Genomic DNA, 15,236 nt, shown 5'->3' with positions numbered 1-15,236 from the left:
TAAAATATCTTACTTAGTAAATATGAATACATAATTAAAAATAAAACATGTCATATTATTAAGTTTATAATTATCGAGTATCTGCTTGTAACCAAACAATAAAAATTGGCAGAGGGGGTGGCCATTAATGTTGTGCTTAGGGTCGCCCTGACCCCTAAATCCGCTCCTGGTGGTGGCCATTTTTGGGGCTTGGCTTATATTTGTGAAAGTGCAGTCCGCCAATATTTTTACACGGAATTAGGACCTCCATTATGTCACTTCCTGATTTATAATATCTGCCAACAGCAGCTGTCCTTGCTATACGGTGCAGTGTGTACATGAGGACATTGCAAAGTTAGAGAGCTAGAGAGATCCAACACCGACCTGAAGGTCCCAGCTGTATATGAGGTCTGGTACCATGTTAAATATGGTCCTAGCAGATGAACCCCCACCAGGTCCTGTTTATAAGGAAGAGGGGAATTTGAGGCATAGTCTCATTTAAAGTAGAGACCCCTCGCCACCTACCGTTACCTTCCAAAAAGACTGACTTTGCAAATAAATCCTCATTGTGTATTCTGTCGCTAATCAGTTTCCGCACATCCGCATGTGCAGTACGAAAAAAAAAATCTCTTCTGCGTTGCATCTTCCTATGAATCAGGCCCATAATATAAACAAATGGTTTGGGTTCAAACCCTATTGCTGCGCTCATACATCAATTCAGTCTCTGATTGTTACCATGTATTTCAGAGTTCATCAGTTTCAACGAGATGGATCTTTGTAGATTTTCGTTCTCAGTGAACAATATGTAAAATAAATAAAAGATAAAAAACAATTGTTCAGTGTCAGTTCCTGTAGTTGCTGTAGTGCAGTCTAATACAATCGCTACCAGGAGTTCTTTCCACAAGTAATCCGGGACGAGAGTACTTAATCCATATGGGTTCACCCTGGTGTCAGGAAAACGAAAACCACTTACATGTAGGCTTATATTCATACACACTTCCTCACACCTGTAACGTTTTCTTTTCCTCGTGACAGGTACCTCTCATCAAAGAATGTTGTATCTCATCACATATTCACAAGTATATCAGATATGATTCAGTGCTCACATAACCGCTCACTTGTAATGGTGTGATACAATCACGTAGCGGTTTCTTTTCTACGATCCTGTGTGCCCTCCTCAATTCTTTATGTTGCTCGTTTAGGCTCATTTAGGCTCGGTATTAAGCACAAAAATGAGAGAATTGGTGAGGTTTTACACACAAATGTATTTCATAAAATAGATGTAATACCACAAAACAATATTCCAACTACATACGTTTGTATGTCAGAAAACAACCAGACCAGTGGTGCAGATGTAATTTGGCAAGCTGAATGGGAAAAAATAAAGACCCAGGATTTCTCACCATTTAGCCCTTAGTACACTGGTATGGAATGTTCCCCTGGCTTTCACATGCTCCACCAACGCGTTTCAACTTTGAATTTAGTCTTTCTCAAGGCGCATGTGTAATAGCCCACTGACCAGGGTTTTATACCCTGAGAAATGAGTAGGACCGCCCCTTCCTGCGCGGAGTGAAGTTAATTGAAAAATTCTGTGAAATAAGCACTACCGCCATGGTTGTACACAGAACACTAATCGGAAGCCATTCACATATTAAATGCAAGTAGTATGTAAACATGCAGAATGTGTTAAAAACAATAGTGTACCTGCGGGCCACCATGCGTTCCAGTTTCCCTGGAACACATTGTACTTCCGCCTGAAATCCGGTCACAGCCAGCCTCCACAATCATGCGGTCCATCTGTCCTGGAAGGCATGACGCGGACCCCGAACGTCCGGTATCGGTACTGACAGCCCTTACATTCCAGCGCTGTCCATACTGCTAGTGATGGTACAAATTATATACATTTCCGGGATATAAACAATATGTTGCATAGTTCAATACTACATTAATGGTTGATAGCATTATAAGCGATGACGGACATTGAAATTATAAATATCACAATGAATATAGTAAATGTATAATAAATAATACTCTGAAAATTGGGACAACATTTGCATTGAAGGGAGAGGACTAGGAGGGACTAACATTAGATGATGTTTTTCCCCTTTACTATATTATAATCAAAGACAGGGTCAGTATATAAGAGAGGAGTTGCCCCTATAACCTGCCATGTATTATGTACATATATATGTATTTATTACACTAGTAGGTTCTCCAGTAGATGATTAAATATTTGATGATATAATATCCCAAAGACAATCCCATAACTGTATAATTAGGGATGCATTGTTGAAATAAAGGGGGGAGAGGGCTCTTGGATGGAATATCAGGCATAGATTACAGGAACCATTTTGTCTCAAAATCTAGGTTCAGTCCTGCCGGATGCAAGGTGCCTATCTCAAAAATACTTTGCATTTCCTTTTTTGCAAGTTCTTCCTCTGTGTTGTTCTTTCTCCAGTTTTCTTTTATTAGGTAGATACAGCAGAAAGAGATAATTTATAATATAGACATACTAGATGCATTTCTCCTGGTGGTTCTTGATGTTTAGGGATATATTGTATAAGCAGACTCCTGACATAGCGGATTACAAAAGAACTACCTCCATATCACCTTTACAAATATACATAAAACACAAATTATATATTTTTAATATTAGTAGAAAAGCATTTACATTAATGAGAACCATTTGCTCCATAGTCCTGTATCGGACAACGTACAGCTGCTTGGCTGCTATGCCATAACTGTCAGAGTATGTTGACTGTAACCATGCTGATTAGACACATCACCTGAGCTTTACTATTCTATAAATTGTACTGATGCACCAAAATCATGGATTCTGTTAAGAAGAAAGGTAATTACTAAGGAATCTTACCCAGATTCAGGCTTCACTGAATTCTTATGAGTTTTCCACCACAATCTGGTTCCTGTCATCCATTATCATTTATTGGGTTGAGTACAAGACAGCTGTAAGAATTTAAGCCCCTTCATCATAAAGTCAAAATTCAGGTTAAGGAGTAGATAGAGTTTGATGTCCGGCAAATAATTTGCTAAAGGGATTCATGGTTGACCAAATCTAAATTGTGGACCTGGTGAATCCATAGTAAATGTCCCCACCAATTCATGCTTGCTGTTGTTCTCCTAGATGCTCCTGGCTGGTTCTGTGAGGATTGCAGACAAGATTGAATCAAGCAAGACCTCAGTGGTGGTGCACTGCAGTGATGGCTGGGACCGGACAGCACAACTAACTTCTTTGGCCATGCTAATGTTGGATAGCTATTACCGGACTATCAAAGGGTTTGAGGTTCTGATTGAGAAGGAGTGGATAAGCTTCGGCCATAGATTTGCAGTGGTAAGTGTGTGACACATGGTCTTATAAAAGTGTGGTGTGTGTCACAGGCATCTGAATATGTTTTCTTAGGGCCTGCGGGATTACTCATTAACATGGTGCACATTTCACAGTAGTTCAGTATTTCTTCTTCGGGGTCCACAGTCTCCACAGCAACCTTGGGTATGGCACTGAACAGCATAAGCTTGTGAGCCACCCAGGATGCACTGGGCTCCTCTCCCCTCATACCCTACCTCCATGCTCAGGCACTATAGATGTTGTTGTTTTTTTTGTGCCAGCAGGAGCTGGTCACCACTGAACAGTAGCTGCAGCAATGCAGCCCAAGCTTTTGAAATGTTTACTTATTTATTGAGCATTCAGCGAGTGGCAGTCCAGGGGACACCATGCTGATGCTCCTACACCCCACCGGGCCGCAACACCACAAGTGGGTCATGATTTTCGGCAGGATACCATGCACACTGATGCTAGCTGAGGCGCGTGGGACACACAGGACTGCACCGGACAAATGGGGGGCAGGTGACCGTTTTCCGCTGGTCCCGGGAGACAGGCTGGTGGCGCTCCCAGACCATGGCGCTCCTTGCGGATGCACTAGACCACCAGGACTTAATGTATACTGGTGCTGGGGAGCCTTGTAATGGCCAGGAATACCGGTGGTGGAAGTCAGGAAGGGGAGGTCAGCGCTAGCCCAGTGACCCCTCCCCGAGCCTAGGGCATCATCTAACAGTGGTCTTCCAGCCCTAGGCTGCTCTTTCCTCATCTTCCTTCATAGCAGAGCTCTGCAGGTCTCCAGGCGCGTTGAGCTGAGTCTCCCTGTATACATCTCCTCACAGTCAGGTTATACACAGTGCTGCATCCTACCAGCCTTCTCCACATGGCTGAGTAGCTGATATCATCAGAATCAGAATCTGCTTTATTGGCCAGGTATACTTGCGTATACTAGGATCGGTTTGCTATACAACAGCCAAGTAGGTAACAAGTAAGCAGGTGGGGGGCAAGTAAAGTTACACAGATAGGTATACCGTAGGGACACAAGTTAGTTACATGTACGTCTAGTCAGTCAATGTTCAGGAGTTCAGCAGGCGGACCGCTTGGGGAAAGAAACTTTTGAGGCTTCTGGTGGATCTGGCGGGGACAGCCCTGTAACGCCTGCCTGAAGGAAGCAAGTTAAACATGCTGTGGCCGGGGTGTAGCTGGTCTTTTACTATCTTCATTGCCCGCTTTTCAGCTCTGGACAAGTACAGGTCCTGGACTGAGGCGAGGTCGGCCCCGATGATCTACTCTGCGGTTCTGACCGTCTTTTGGAGCCTGCATCTGTCCCTCACGCTGGCGGAGCTGTACCATACCAGTATCGAGGAGCACAGTACCGACTCCACAAGGAGTAGAAGAGGAGCAGAAGCTTCTGTGGGATGTTGAACTTCCTTAGTTCCTCATGCCCGCTGCTGTTAAATTGTATTCTTACATTGTATGTGACTTATGCTAGTGCTGCTGCTTATGCTTCTCTCTCTCTCACTGTACATTATAATTGCTTTCCCTGTACCTTTCCCTATTCTTAAGTGACCCTTGAATACTGGTGTGTATTGGGGCTTACTCTTCCACACATTACTGTATATTGTATTTGTGAAGGCTCATTGTCACATACTGTTCCAGTTACATTCTGCACATTACCATATTGCGTGTGTACGCTCCTTGTAGTTATGTCTAACAAAAGCAACCTAAACAGGGGCACCTACTCTGGTAGCATGTTGTACCTGTAACATGGAGGTTTTACCCCTAGAATTATAACAGGATGGTCAGTGCATAGTCTGTCTTGTGCCACCACGCACATCAAACACCCACCCCCCCTTCCCCATCCCCAGTTCTTACAATAGCCTCCATGGGCATCTTTTTGTACTCTACTGGCAAATATTACGGGCATATTGCTACCCCATCTGTGGCTCCCCCTATGGGTCTACCTCATACTGCACACCCCATGGTAGCTCCCCCTATGGGCTTCCAGCAGACATTACAGCCTGTTCATCAGACTATTGCAACCCCACCTGTTCCTCTTCCATGGCTGGCCTCCTTCTCTAACTCTATACAGAGTTTGGCTGCTTCCTCTGCTGCATTTCACAACATTGTACAGGGCCAGGTAGCGCTGCCTTCACCTGCTACCACTAAGCGTACTGTGCCTCCCTCACCTTCTGCACCACTCTCTAATTCTGAAGAATCATCTGCTCCTGCAAATCAAGCTGAGATTTCTGATGCCGAATCCTCCTCAGGGGATGAGGAGGTGAACCCCAAATTTAATGTGGCTGCATTAATTAGGGTGGTTAATACTGCAACTAGAAGATTCTGAGCCAGCCCCTGTGTCTAAGGATCCTCTGCACAAACAGCAGAAGGTAGTGGTAGCTGAGTTTCCACACTCTGATCACTTCTCAGAAGCTAGGAATGAGGCTTGGAAAGCTCCTACTAAGAAATTTACAGTTCCCAACAGGCTCCGTTGGGTAAAAGCAACGGAGCCTTTTGGGAATTGTAAATTACCCACAGCTGATAGTGCAAAGTGGGAAAATCCACCTACGGTAGATGCTCATATGACACACTTGCTTAAAAGTTCCATCCTTGTGGATGCGTGTCTTAAATATTTGTACTCCCTTACTAGAGCTAAAGCCATAGAAACTTGGGCTGACAACCTTGAACACAGTTTCACATCTGAGCCTACCATGGAACTATTGTCTCTTATTGCCAATATCAGGGATGCGGCCTATTACGTTGGTGAATATGCTTTGGATTCTGTTCTGTTATCCTCCAAAGCTTCCACTGTTTCTATTGCAGCACGCCGCATAGTGTGGCTCCGTTCCTGGAGAGTGGATACGGGCGCCAAGAAGGCCCTGGAAGCTCTGCAGTACACAGGTGACTTCCTATTTGGACTAGAACTGGACAAGATTGTGGATAAAATGGCAACCTCCAAGACACGGTGCCTACCTTCGGCTTCCTCAGTGCAGCCTTGGACTTGGTCCTTTCGTCCGCAGGGCAAGGACAAAGGTCAGACCTTTCCAAGACTATCTCACACAGTCAAGTCTTTCAAACCCAAAACCAAGCGTCTACCAAGCCAGAAAATAAATCCTCAGCCTGACGGCACAGGCCTCCCCCTTGGAGACCCCAGGGTGGGAGGCCGACTTCTTTGGTTCGCCCACGCATGGTGTCACGTCGCAACAGGCACCTGGGTCTGAGTAGTGGTCTCTCACGGGTACGCTCTCTCCTTCTAGAAAAGACCCCCAGACAGTACTTTCCTACCGCTCCATGGGCAGACCCTGGCAGGAGTCATTATTTCCTTGCTACAGTCAAGTGTCATTATCCCAGTTCCACAGTCTCAACTGTGCCAGGGGTTCTGTTCCACACTCTTTTTGGTTCAGAACCAAATGGGTCATACCGTCCCATTCTAAATCTGAATTTGCTTAACAAATACCTCATGATACCCAAGTTCCGTATGGAGACTCTCTGTTCCATTAACCTGACTGTGGATCCTGGGTAATTTATGGTCTCCCTGTATATACAGGATGCGTACCTACAAGTACCTATCATCTACAGTATCTCTGCTTTGCTGTCCTACATCAGCATTTACAATTCCAGGCCCTACCCATCAGACTGTCCACAGCTCCAAGGGTTTTCACCAAGCTCATGGTGGTGATGTCAGCTTATCTCCGGTGACAGGGAATTCTAATACTTTTTTACCTGGATGACTTCCTCCTTCTGGCGCCAACTTGGAGCACTACTGGATGCCCACGTACAACGCAACTTCCTTCCTCAGGACAAGGTTGTAGCAGTGCAGTTGCGCATCTGCAACCTACTTCACAAAGGGTCTTGATCCATTCGGCGATGCAGACCCTAGGCTCCATGGTATCTACCTTCGACATGGTGGAATACGCCCAATTTCACTCCAGGCATCTACCACACCTGATACTCTCCAGTTGGAATGGTCTACCACAACAGTTCAAATATCAGATATTGATACTGCCGATGTTGATACTGCCTATGTCCTCCTCATGGCTACACACATCCAACATGGACCTAGGATGGCCATTCCGGATTCTGCACTGGATGCGTCTCACCACGGACGCCAGCCTACGGGGGTGGGGAGCTGTCACTGGTCTGTGATGGAAAGGGATCTCCCGATCAATGTACTGGAACTTCGGGTAGTGTACCGGGCCCTTTAAATGGCTTGGGACCTTCCACTGGGTTCTCCGGTACAAATCCGGTCAGACAATGCCATGGCAGTGGCTTATATAAATTGAAAGGGAGGCACTCGCAGTGCGGCAGCGATACAGGAAATAACTACGATTCTTGCCTGGGCAGAACTCCACCTTCCAGCCGTCTCCACAGTATTCATTCTGGGAGTGGTCTCTACATCCAGACATCTTTTCAGCTTCTGGTGCACAAGTGGGATCTTCCAGATGTGGTTCTCATGGCGTCCAGACACAACCACAGAGTTCCAGTCTACGGGGCCAGGACAAAAGATCCGGGAGCGAGCTTCGTGGATGCACTCACGGTCCCATGGATCTTTCATCTGGCCTGTCTCTTCCCTTCAGTGTCTCTCCTTCCCAGAGTACTTTGCAAATTCAAGGAGGATGGCGGCATGCTTCTCCTTGTGGCTCCGGCACGGCCCAGATGCCATTGGTTTACGGAGCTTCAGTGTTTCTCCATAGACAAGCCCTTCCCTCTGCCTCTCCATCCAGACGCACTCTCCGTGGGGCCCTGCCTACATGCCTCGCTTCTCTTTTATGGCGTGCCTATTGAGACATCCCTCCTAAGGGAAAAAGGCATTTCTGGTGCGGTGGTTCAAACTATGCTTCAGGCTTGGAAACCGGGTAGCAGTTGATTTACCGACGGACACAATATCGACGGTCCTAATCCTGACAGCCATTGACCGACAGTCAAAATACCGTCACGGCCAAAATACCGACTTTCTTTATGGCGATATGGTCAAAATGTCGACATAGTCAGAATACTGTCATTTACAATGCCGACATGCGCTTTTAAGGAATTGTTGCCCAAAAACAGACTTGTTCATACTTTACCATCCCAGTAAACTTGGAGGGGGAATATCGCAGCGAGCCATGCGAGGGGACACGGTACACTTAGGCAGTGTCCATGTCAACCTACGTCGACATTGACACACACAAAAAACCTGTGTCTGTACTTTGCCATGTCGGCATTTCAAATGTCTGCATTTGTAACATGTCGGCATAATGAATGTCGGTATTTTGACCGTGTTGGTATTTTGACTGTAGGTCAATGCATGGCGGGATTATGACTGTTGGTATTGTGTCCGTCTGTAAATCATACTGAACCCCGGAAACCAGCTTCAGCCCGCATATATAACTGTATCTGGTACTCCTTTTTTTCCGTGGTGTGCCCATCTTAACTGAAACTGGCTCCCTTATCAGATGTGTGTACCTTCCACCATGGGGTGCTCCGGATACAGCCTCCATTTGTTCCTTCGGTTGCTCCATTGGATCTGTCCTTGGTTCTTCGGGCCTTACAACAGACTCCTTTTGAACCTTTGAAAACGGTGGACCTCAAGTGGTTAACCACTAAGACACTCTTTTTACTGGCCATTGCTTCAGCCTGAAGAGTGTCTGACTTGGGAGCTCTCTCCTGTCGCTCCCCCTTTTTGATATTTCACCAGGACCGTCGGACTAAATGGGGTACCTACCTAAGGTATTGTCTAAGTTCCATATCAACCAACCCATTGTGGTACCAGCCTTGTTAACTAAAACTGAAGTTCTTGAGCATGGGGGCGGGGTATGAGGGGAGAGGAGCCCAGTGTATCCTGGGAGTCTCACAAACTTATGCTGTTTGGTGCCAATCCTGGTCTGCCATACCCAAGTCAACCCTGTGGATCCCGTGGACCTCGAAGAAAAAGAGTTAACGAAGGTAAGTTTTGCCATAAATCTTTCTTTTCATACCAATAATGTTTAGCTTTTGCTAAATGGTATGCAGATAATACAAACATTGGTATATCTATGGTGCTATGGGTTCCTGTGTTGCTATGTTTGACACGTTACTAAATCATCTTCTCTGACTGAATTTGTTGTCTCCTTGTTGTAGTCAGAAGTGTCAGAATAAGCGTTACAGAGCATGATGTCTTTTATGTTCTTTCCAGAGAGTGGGCCATGGAGATGACAATCACGCAGATGCTGACCGCTCCCCAATTTTCCTTCAGTTCATTGACTGTGTATGGCAAATGACAAATCAGGTAATGTGTTTTTCTGACTTTTTTATGACATAGTCTATCATCTATAGATAATGGCTGTTCGGCATGTCTTTGTGAGTAGGTATTTGCTAGTACCATAAGACCGACTAGACCGTACCGAGATAAATAAATAATTTTATTGTCAGGGTTGTAGTGAATGGGAATATATTATATGAGGTTGGATACGATATCCCGATGATCAGAATGCCGGCAACAGGATCCCGACGGTGAAAATGGCAGTAAACTTTGGTAAGTATTCTACTGCTAACCCTAACCTACCCCCAACTCCTGCAGCCCAACCCTTAACCCACGTCCCTCCCCCCACCCCACCCCCTTCCTTTCCACCCATTTAACCTCTAACAGCCCAATCCTTGTATTTACGTCTTGAAGTTGTTGGCATTTTCACCCGTCTGGGTCCGGTCACCGGTTTTCTGATGGTTGGGCTATTGACCATTGGGATGCCAACTACAACCCATTAGATCTACTCAGGATTCTGCAGACTCAAACTTTTTCCAACTTAGGGCCTGATTCAGACAGTCGTAACTGTGAATTAGTACCCAGTGTCTGTACAAAAATATGCAAATGTCGTATCTGCCGGGATTTGTATCTGAGATCCGCTGCTTGTGCAGAAGAAGGTGCTGGGTGACCTAAGTAACCCTGTGATTGCGCAACATGACCACAGGAAGTAAGACGCCGGAGACGTGTTTACCGCATACGGGATCGCAGTCGCAAGCTGTGACACGCCCCAGTATGGCCGCATGTGCCTGCATTAGTTACCTCCCACAGATGCTTCCTGACTGTTGCTAACTCTGCAAATAAATCCTCTCTGCTACCGCCGAGGCAAGACCATTGCGCCACGTGCGCTGTGCCATTTACATGCATGCAGGCACAGTTGAAAAAAATTGCTCCACAGTGTATAAAACTGGCATGGCATCTATCTCCGAATCAGGCTCTATGTCAGGTTCAGTGTGAGAGCCACACATACCCTTACCTTGCCATCGAACAAGGTGTCCATTTGCTTCTCTACTAATGGAGTCATAGGGCTGTATTCAAATGTGTGCTCCCCCCTCCCGGCCGATGGGCGCAACAAGATAATTTCAGCTTGCTATCCCTGGAGGTAGAGAGCTGAAATGCGTGTAAAGAGACCCGTTTGAGCACCCAAACGGGTCTTTATATGATCGCGCACATTAGTTTAGTCGGGTATAGGCACGATAGGGGTGAAAACGGGGGACATTTGAATATCGCCCCCCTATCTTCCATTACTTTAGACGGGAGATAGGGGGCGCGTTAACATTTGAATCCAGTCCTTAGAGTAATGGCAGCCTTTACTGAGCACAAGGAAAGGTGCTCACCCTGTCTATTGCTTCTCATTGAATGTAAAGTTGCTACTAGACATATCAAAAGGGCTTCATTGTCCTATCCACTATCTTCATCTCGTCATGTTTCTTTCGGTATCCGGTTTATACAGTAGATCTATACTAAAAAGATCTACAGTCAATAGGTCGACCACTAATGGTAGACATGCATTAGGTCGACAGGGTCAAACACAATTTATTTATTTTCTTTTTGTAGTAATGTTTTCAACTTTTTCATACTTTACCATCCACGTGGACTACGATTGGGGATAGAAACCTGTGCCGAGCACAGCGATAATGGAGCTATGCGAAGGGATGTGGTACACTAATTACTATTCTTAACAGTTTCTTATATAGCGCAGCATATTCCGTTGCGCTTTCCAATTAGAACAACAGTAATAGAACAAAACTGTGTAAAAACAGACAGACATAGAGGTAAGAGGGCCCTGCTCGCAAGCTTACAAATAGGCATTGATAAACAAGGATAGATGCTACCTATTGCATAATGGTCCACAAGATTGCTAGGTTCTTATTGGGTTGTATGATATGATCACCCAGCAATGTTGGCCAAGGGTCAGGAGGGTGTGAGAGCAAAGAGAAACAAAATATGTGAGGTTATGTGTTCTGTACTGAGAGGATGTAATTAGATAGGGAAGCACTGAAGGTTATGAGGGTGGGGCTGTAATTTGATGGGCTTGTCTGAAGAGATGCGTTTTCAGGGAACGTTTAAAGGCTTGGAGACAAGTGGTGAGTCTTATTGTGCGTGGGAGGGCATTCCACAGAGTGGGTGAAGCCCGGATAAAGTCCTGTAGTTTTGAGTGGGAACAAGTAATACGTGTGGATGAGAGATGCAGATCTTGTGCAGAGCGGAGAAGTCGGGTAGGGAGATATTTTGAGATGAGTGAAGAGCTGTATGCTGGTGCAGTTTCGTTAATAGCCTTGTATGTAAGTAAAAGTATTTTATATTTAATATGGTAGAATACTGGTAACCAGTGGAGGGACTGACGGAGCGGATCTGCAGACGAACGTCTAGCGAGGAAGATTAGCCTCACAGCTGCATTCAGAATAGATTGTAGTGGTGAGAGCCTATGTTTCGGAAGACCAGTCAGGAGACTATTACAATAATCAATGTGGGAGATAATGAGAGCATGGATTAGAGTTTTTGCTGTGTCTTGTGTAAGATTTGGTCGTATTTTGGATATGTTTCTTAGATGTATGTAATATTATTTTGAGACAGATTGAATGTGGGGAACAAAGGACAGTTCAGAGTCAAGAATGACCTCTATGCAGCGAGCTTGTGGGGTAGGGATGATTGCTGAGTTATCAACAGTGATAGAGATATCAGGTTGGTAACTACTATTGTCCAGTGAAAATATAATTAATTCTGTTTTAGAAATATTACGTTTGAGGTGGTGAGATGACATCCAAGATGAAATGTCAGAAAGGCATTCAGTGACACGGCCCAGTGCAGATGGTGACAAATCTGAGGAGGATAGGTAGATTTGAGTATCATCCCCATGGTATCCAGTTGATAGATAGACAGTGTCTTGTTAGACAGTCAATAGATAGACACCATATGTTAGACAGACATTAGGTCGACAGGGTCAAAAGGTCAACATGAAAAAGGTAAACAGTACAAAAGGTCGACAGGGTGAAGAGGTCTACATGAAAATGGTCGACATGAAAAAGATAGACATGGGTTTTTTAAAAAAATGTTTACGTGTTTTTGGACTATTTCATACATTCTCTATCCATGTCTGCATAGTCGGTTATAAAGCTTGTGGCGAGTCACGGAGCCCGAAGCATGGCGGGCCCCGCGAGGGTATGCCTTTCTACAATTGGGGTTCCCAGATGACAAAACTATCCACAGAAACCACAAAAATGCAAAAAAACATGGTGTCTACCTTTTTTGTGTCGACCATTTCCATGTTGACCTTTTGTACTGTCTACCTTTTTCATGTCGACCTTTTGACCCTGTCGACCTAATGTCTGTCTAACATATGGTGTCTATTTACTGACTGTCTAACTAGACACTGTCTGTCTATCAGCCCGCACCCCATCCGCATACAGACGATACTGAAATCCGAAAGAGCTGATTAGTTTGCTAAGAGATGAGGTATAGATTGAGAAAAGCAGAGGATCTAAGACTGAGCCTTGTGGTACTCCAACTAAGAGATGTAGCGAAGAGGAGGTGGAATCAGAGAAACGAACACTGAAGGAGCAATTAGACAAGTAGGATGAGAACCAAGAAAGGGCTGTGTCCTGGAGACCTTGGGATTGTAGTGTTAGTATGAGAAGAGAGTGGTCAACAGTGTCAAAAGAAACAGAGAGATCAAGGAGAATAAGTAGTGAGTAATGGCCTTTAGATATACTGTAACAGTGACTAATCGGGCTTGTTTGTGGCAGAAGAGTGACAAACACCCCCCCCCCCCCCCCTCCCTAAAAAAAGGTGTACCTATTCTACAGTCGCTGTAGTGGTGTGGGTCTCTAGCACGTGCACTGTCGCTGTAGTGGTATGGGTCTCCAGCACGTGTACTGTCACTGTAGTGGTATGGGTCTCCAGCACGTGTACTGTCACTGTAGTGGTATGGGTCTCTAGCACGTGTACTGTCACTGTAGTGGTATGGGTCTCTAGCACATGTACTGTCACTGTAGTGGTATGGGTCTCCAGCACGTGTACTGTCACTGTAGTGGTATGGGTCTCTAGCACGTGTACTGTCACTGTAGTGATATGGGTCTCTAGCACGTGTACTGTCACTGTAGTGGTATGGGTCTCTAGCACGTGTACTGTCACTGTAGTGGTATGGGTCTCCAGCACGTGTACTGTCACTGTAGTGGTATGGGTCTCTAGCACGTGTACTGTCACTGTAGTGGTATGGGTCTCTAGCACGTGTACTGTCACTGTAGTGGTATGGGTCTCTAGCACGTGTACTGTCACTGTAGTGGTATGGGTCTCCAGCACGTGTACTGTCACTGTAGTGGTATGGGTCTCTAGCACGTGTACTGTCACTGTAGTGGTGTGGTCTCCAGCACGTGTACTGTCACTGTAGTGGTATGGGTCTCTAGCACGTGTACTGTCACTGTAGTGGTGTGGGTCTCCAGCACGTGTACTGTCACTGTAGTGGTGTGGGTCTCCAGCACGTGTACTGTCACTGTAGTGGTGTGGGTCTCCAGCACGTGTACTGTCACTGTAGTGGTATGGGTCTCTAGCACGTGCACTGTCACTGTAGTGGTATGGGTCTCCAGCACGTGTACTGTCACTGTAGTGGTATGGGTCTCCAGCACGTGTACTGTCACTGTAGTGGTATGGGTCTCCAGCACGTGTACTGTCACTGTAGTGGTATGGGTTTCCAGCACGTGTACTGTCACTGTAGTGGTATGGGTCTCCAGCACGTGTACTGTCACTGTAGTGGTATGGGTTTCCAGCACGTGTACTGTCACTGTAGTGGTATGGGTCTCCAGCACGTGCACTGTCACTGTAGTGGTATGGGTCTCCAGCACGTGTACTGTCACTGTAGTGGTATGGGTCTCTAGCACGTGTACTGTCACTGTAGTGGTGTGGGTCTCCAGCACGTGTACTGTCACTGTAGTGGTATGGGTCTCTAGCACGTGTACTGTCACTGTAGTGGTATGAGTCTCTAGCACGTGTACTGTCACTATAGTGGTATGGGTCTCTAGCACGTGCACTGTCACTGTAGTGGTATGGGTCTCCAGCACGTGTACTGTCACTGTAGTGGTATGGGTCTCTAGCACGTGTACTGTCACTGTAGTGGTGTGGGTCTCCAGCACGTGTACTGTCACTGTAGTGGTATGGGTCTCTAGCACGTGTACTGTCACTGTAGTGGTATGGGTCTCTAGCACGTGTACTGTCGCTGTAGTGGTATGAGTCTCTAGCACGTGTACTGTCACTATAGTGGTATGGGTCTCTAGCACGTGCACTGTCACTGTAGTGGTATGGGTCTCCAGCACGTGTACTGTCACTGTAGTGGTATGGGTCTCTAGCACGTGTACTGTCACTGTAGTGGTGTGGGTCTCCAGCACGTGTACTGTCACTGTAGTGGTATGGGTCTCTAGCACGTGTACTGTCACTGTAGTGGTATGGGTCTCTAGCACGTGTACTGTCACTGTAGTGGTATGGGTCTCTAGCACATGTACTGTCACTGTAGTGGTATGGGTCTCCAGCACGTGTACTGTCACTGTAGTGGTATGGGTCTCTAGCACGTGTACTGTCACTGTAGTGATATGGGTCTCTAGCACGTGTACTGTCACTGTAGTGGTATGGGTCTCTAGCACGTGTACTGTCACTGTAGTGGTATGGGTCTCC

General features: G+C 46.0%; 1 protein-coding gene across 8 annotated transcripts in view; it reads left to right on the top strand.

Moving 5' to 3' along the window:
• MTMR1 (myotubularin related protein 1) overlaps window positions 1-15,236 on the top strand; it is a 314,872-nt gene that overhangs the window by 168,781 nt on the left and 130,855 nt on the right. For all 8 annotated transcript variants that reach the window (XM_063937377.1, XM_063937379.1, XM_063937378.1 and 5 more), the window contains 2 exons: window positions 3,122-3,328; window positions 9,468-9,560. In XM_063937377.1, the coding sequence (XP_063793447.1) occupies window positions 3,122-3,328; window positions 9,468-9,560 (300 nt within the window). The remainder of the gene's footprint in view (window positions 1-3,121; window positions 3,329-9,467; window positions 9,561-15,236) is intronic.

Source organism: Pseudophryne corroboree, chromosome 8 (assembly GCF_028390025.1).
Source record: "Pseudophryne corroboree isolate aPseCor3 chromosome 8, aPseCor3.hap2, whole genome shotgun sequence".
NCBI lineage: Eukaryota > Metazoa > Chordata > Amphibia > Anura > Myobatrachidae > Pseudophryne > Pseudophryne corroboree.
This window is presented reverse-complemented; position numbering and strand designations above follow the sequence as displayed.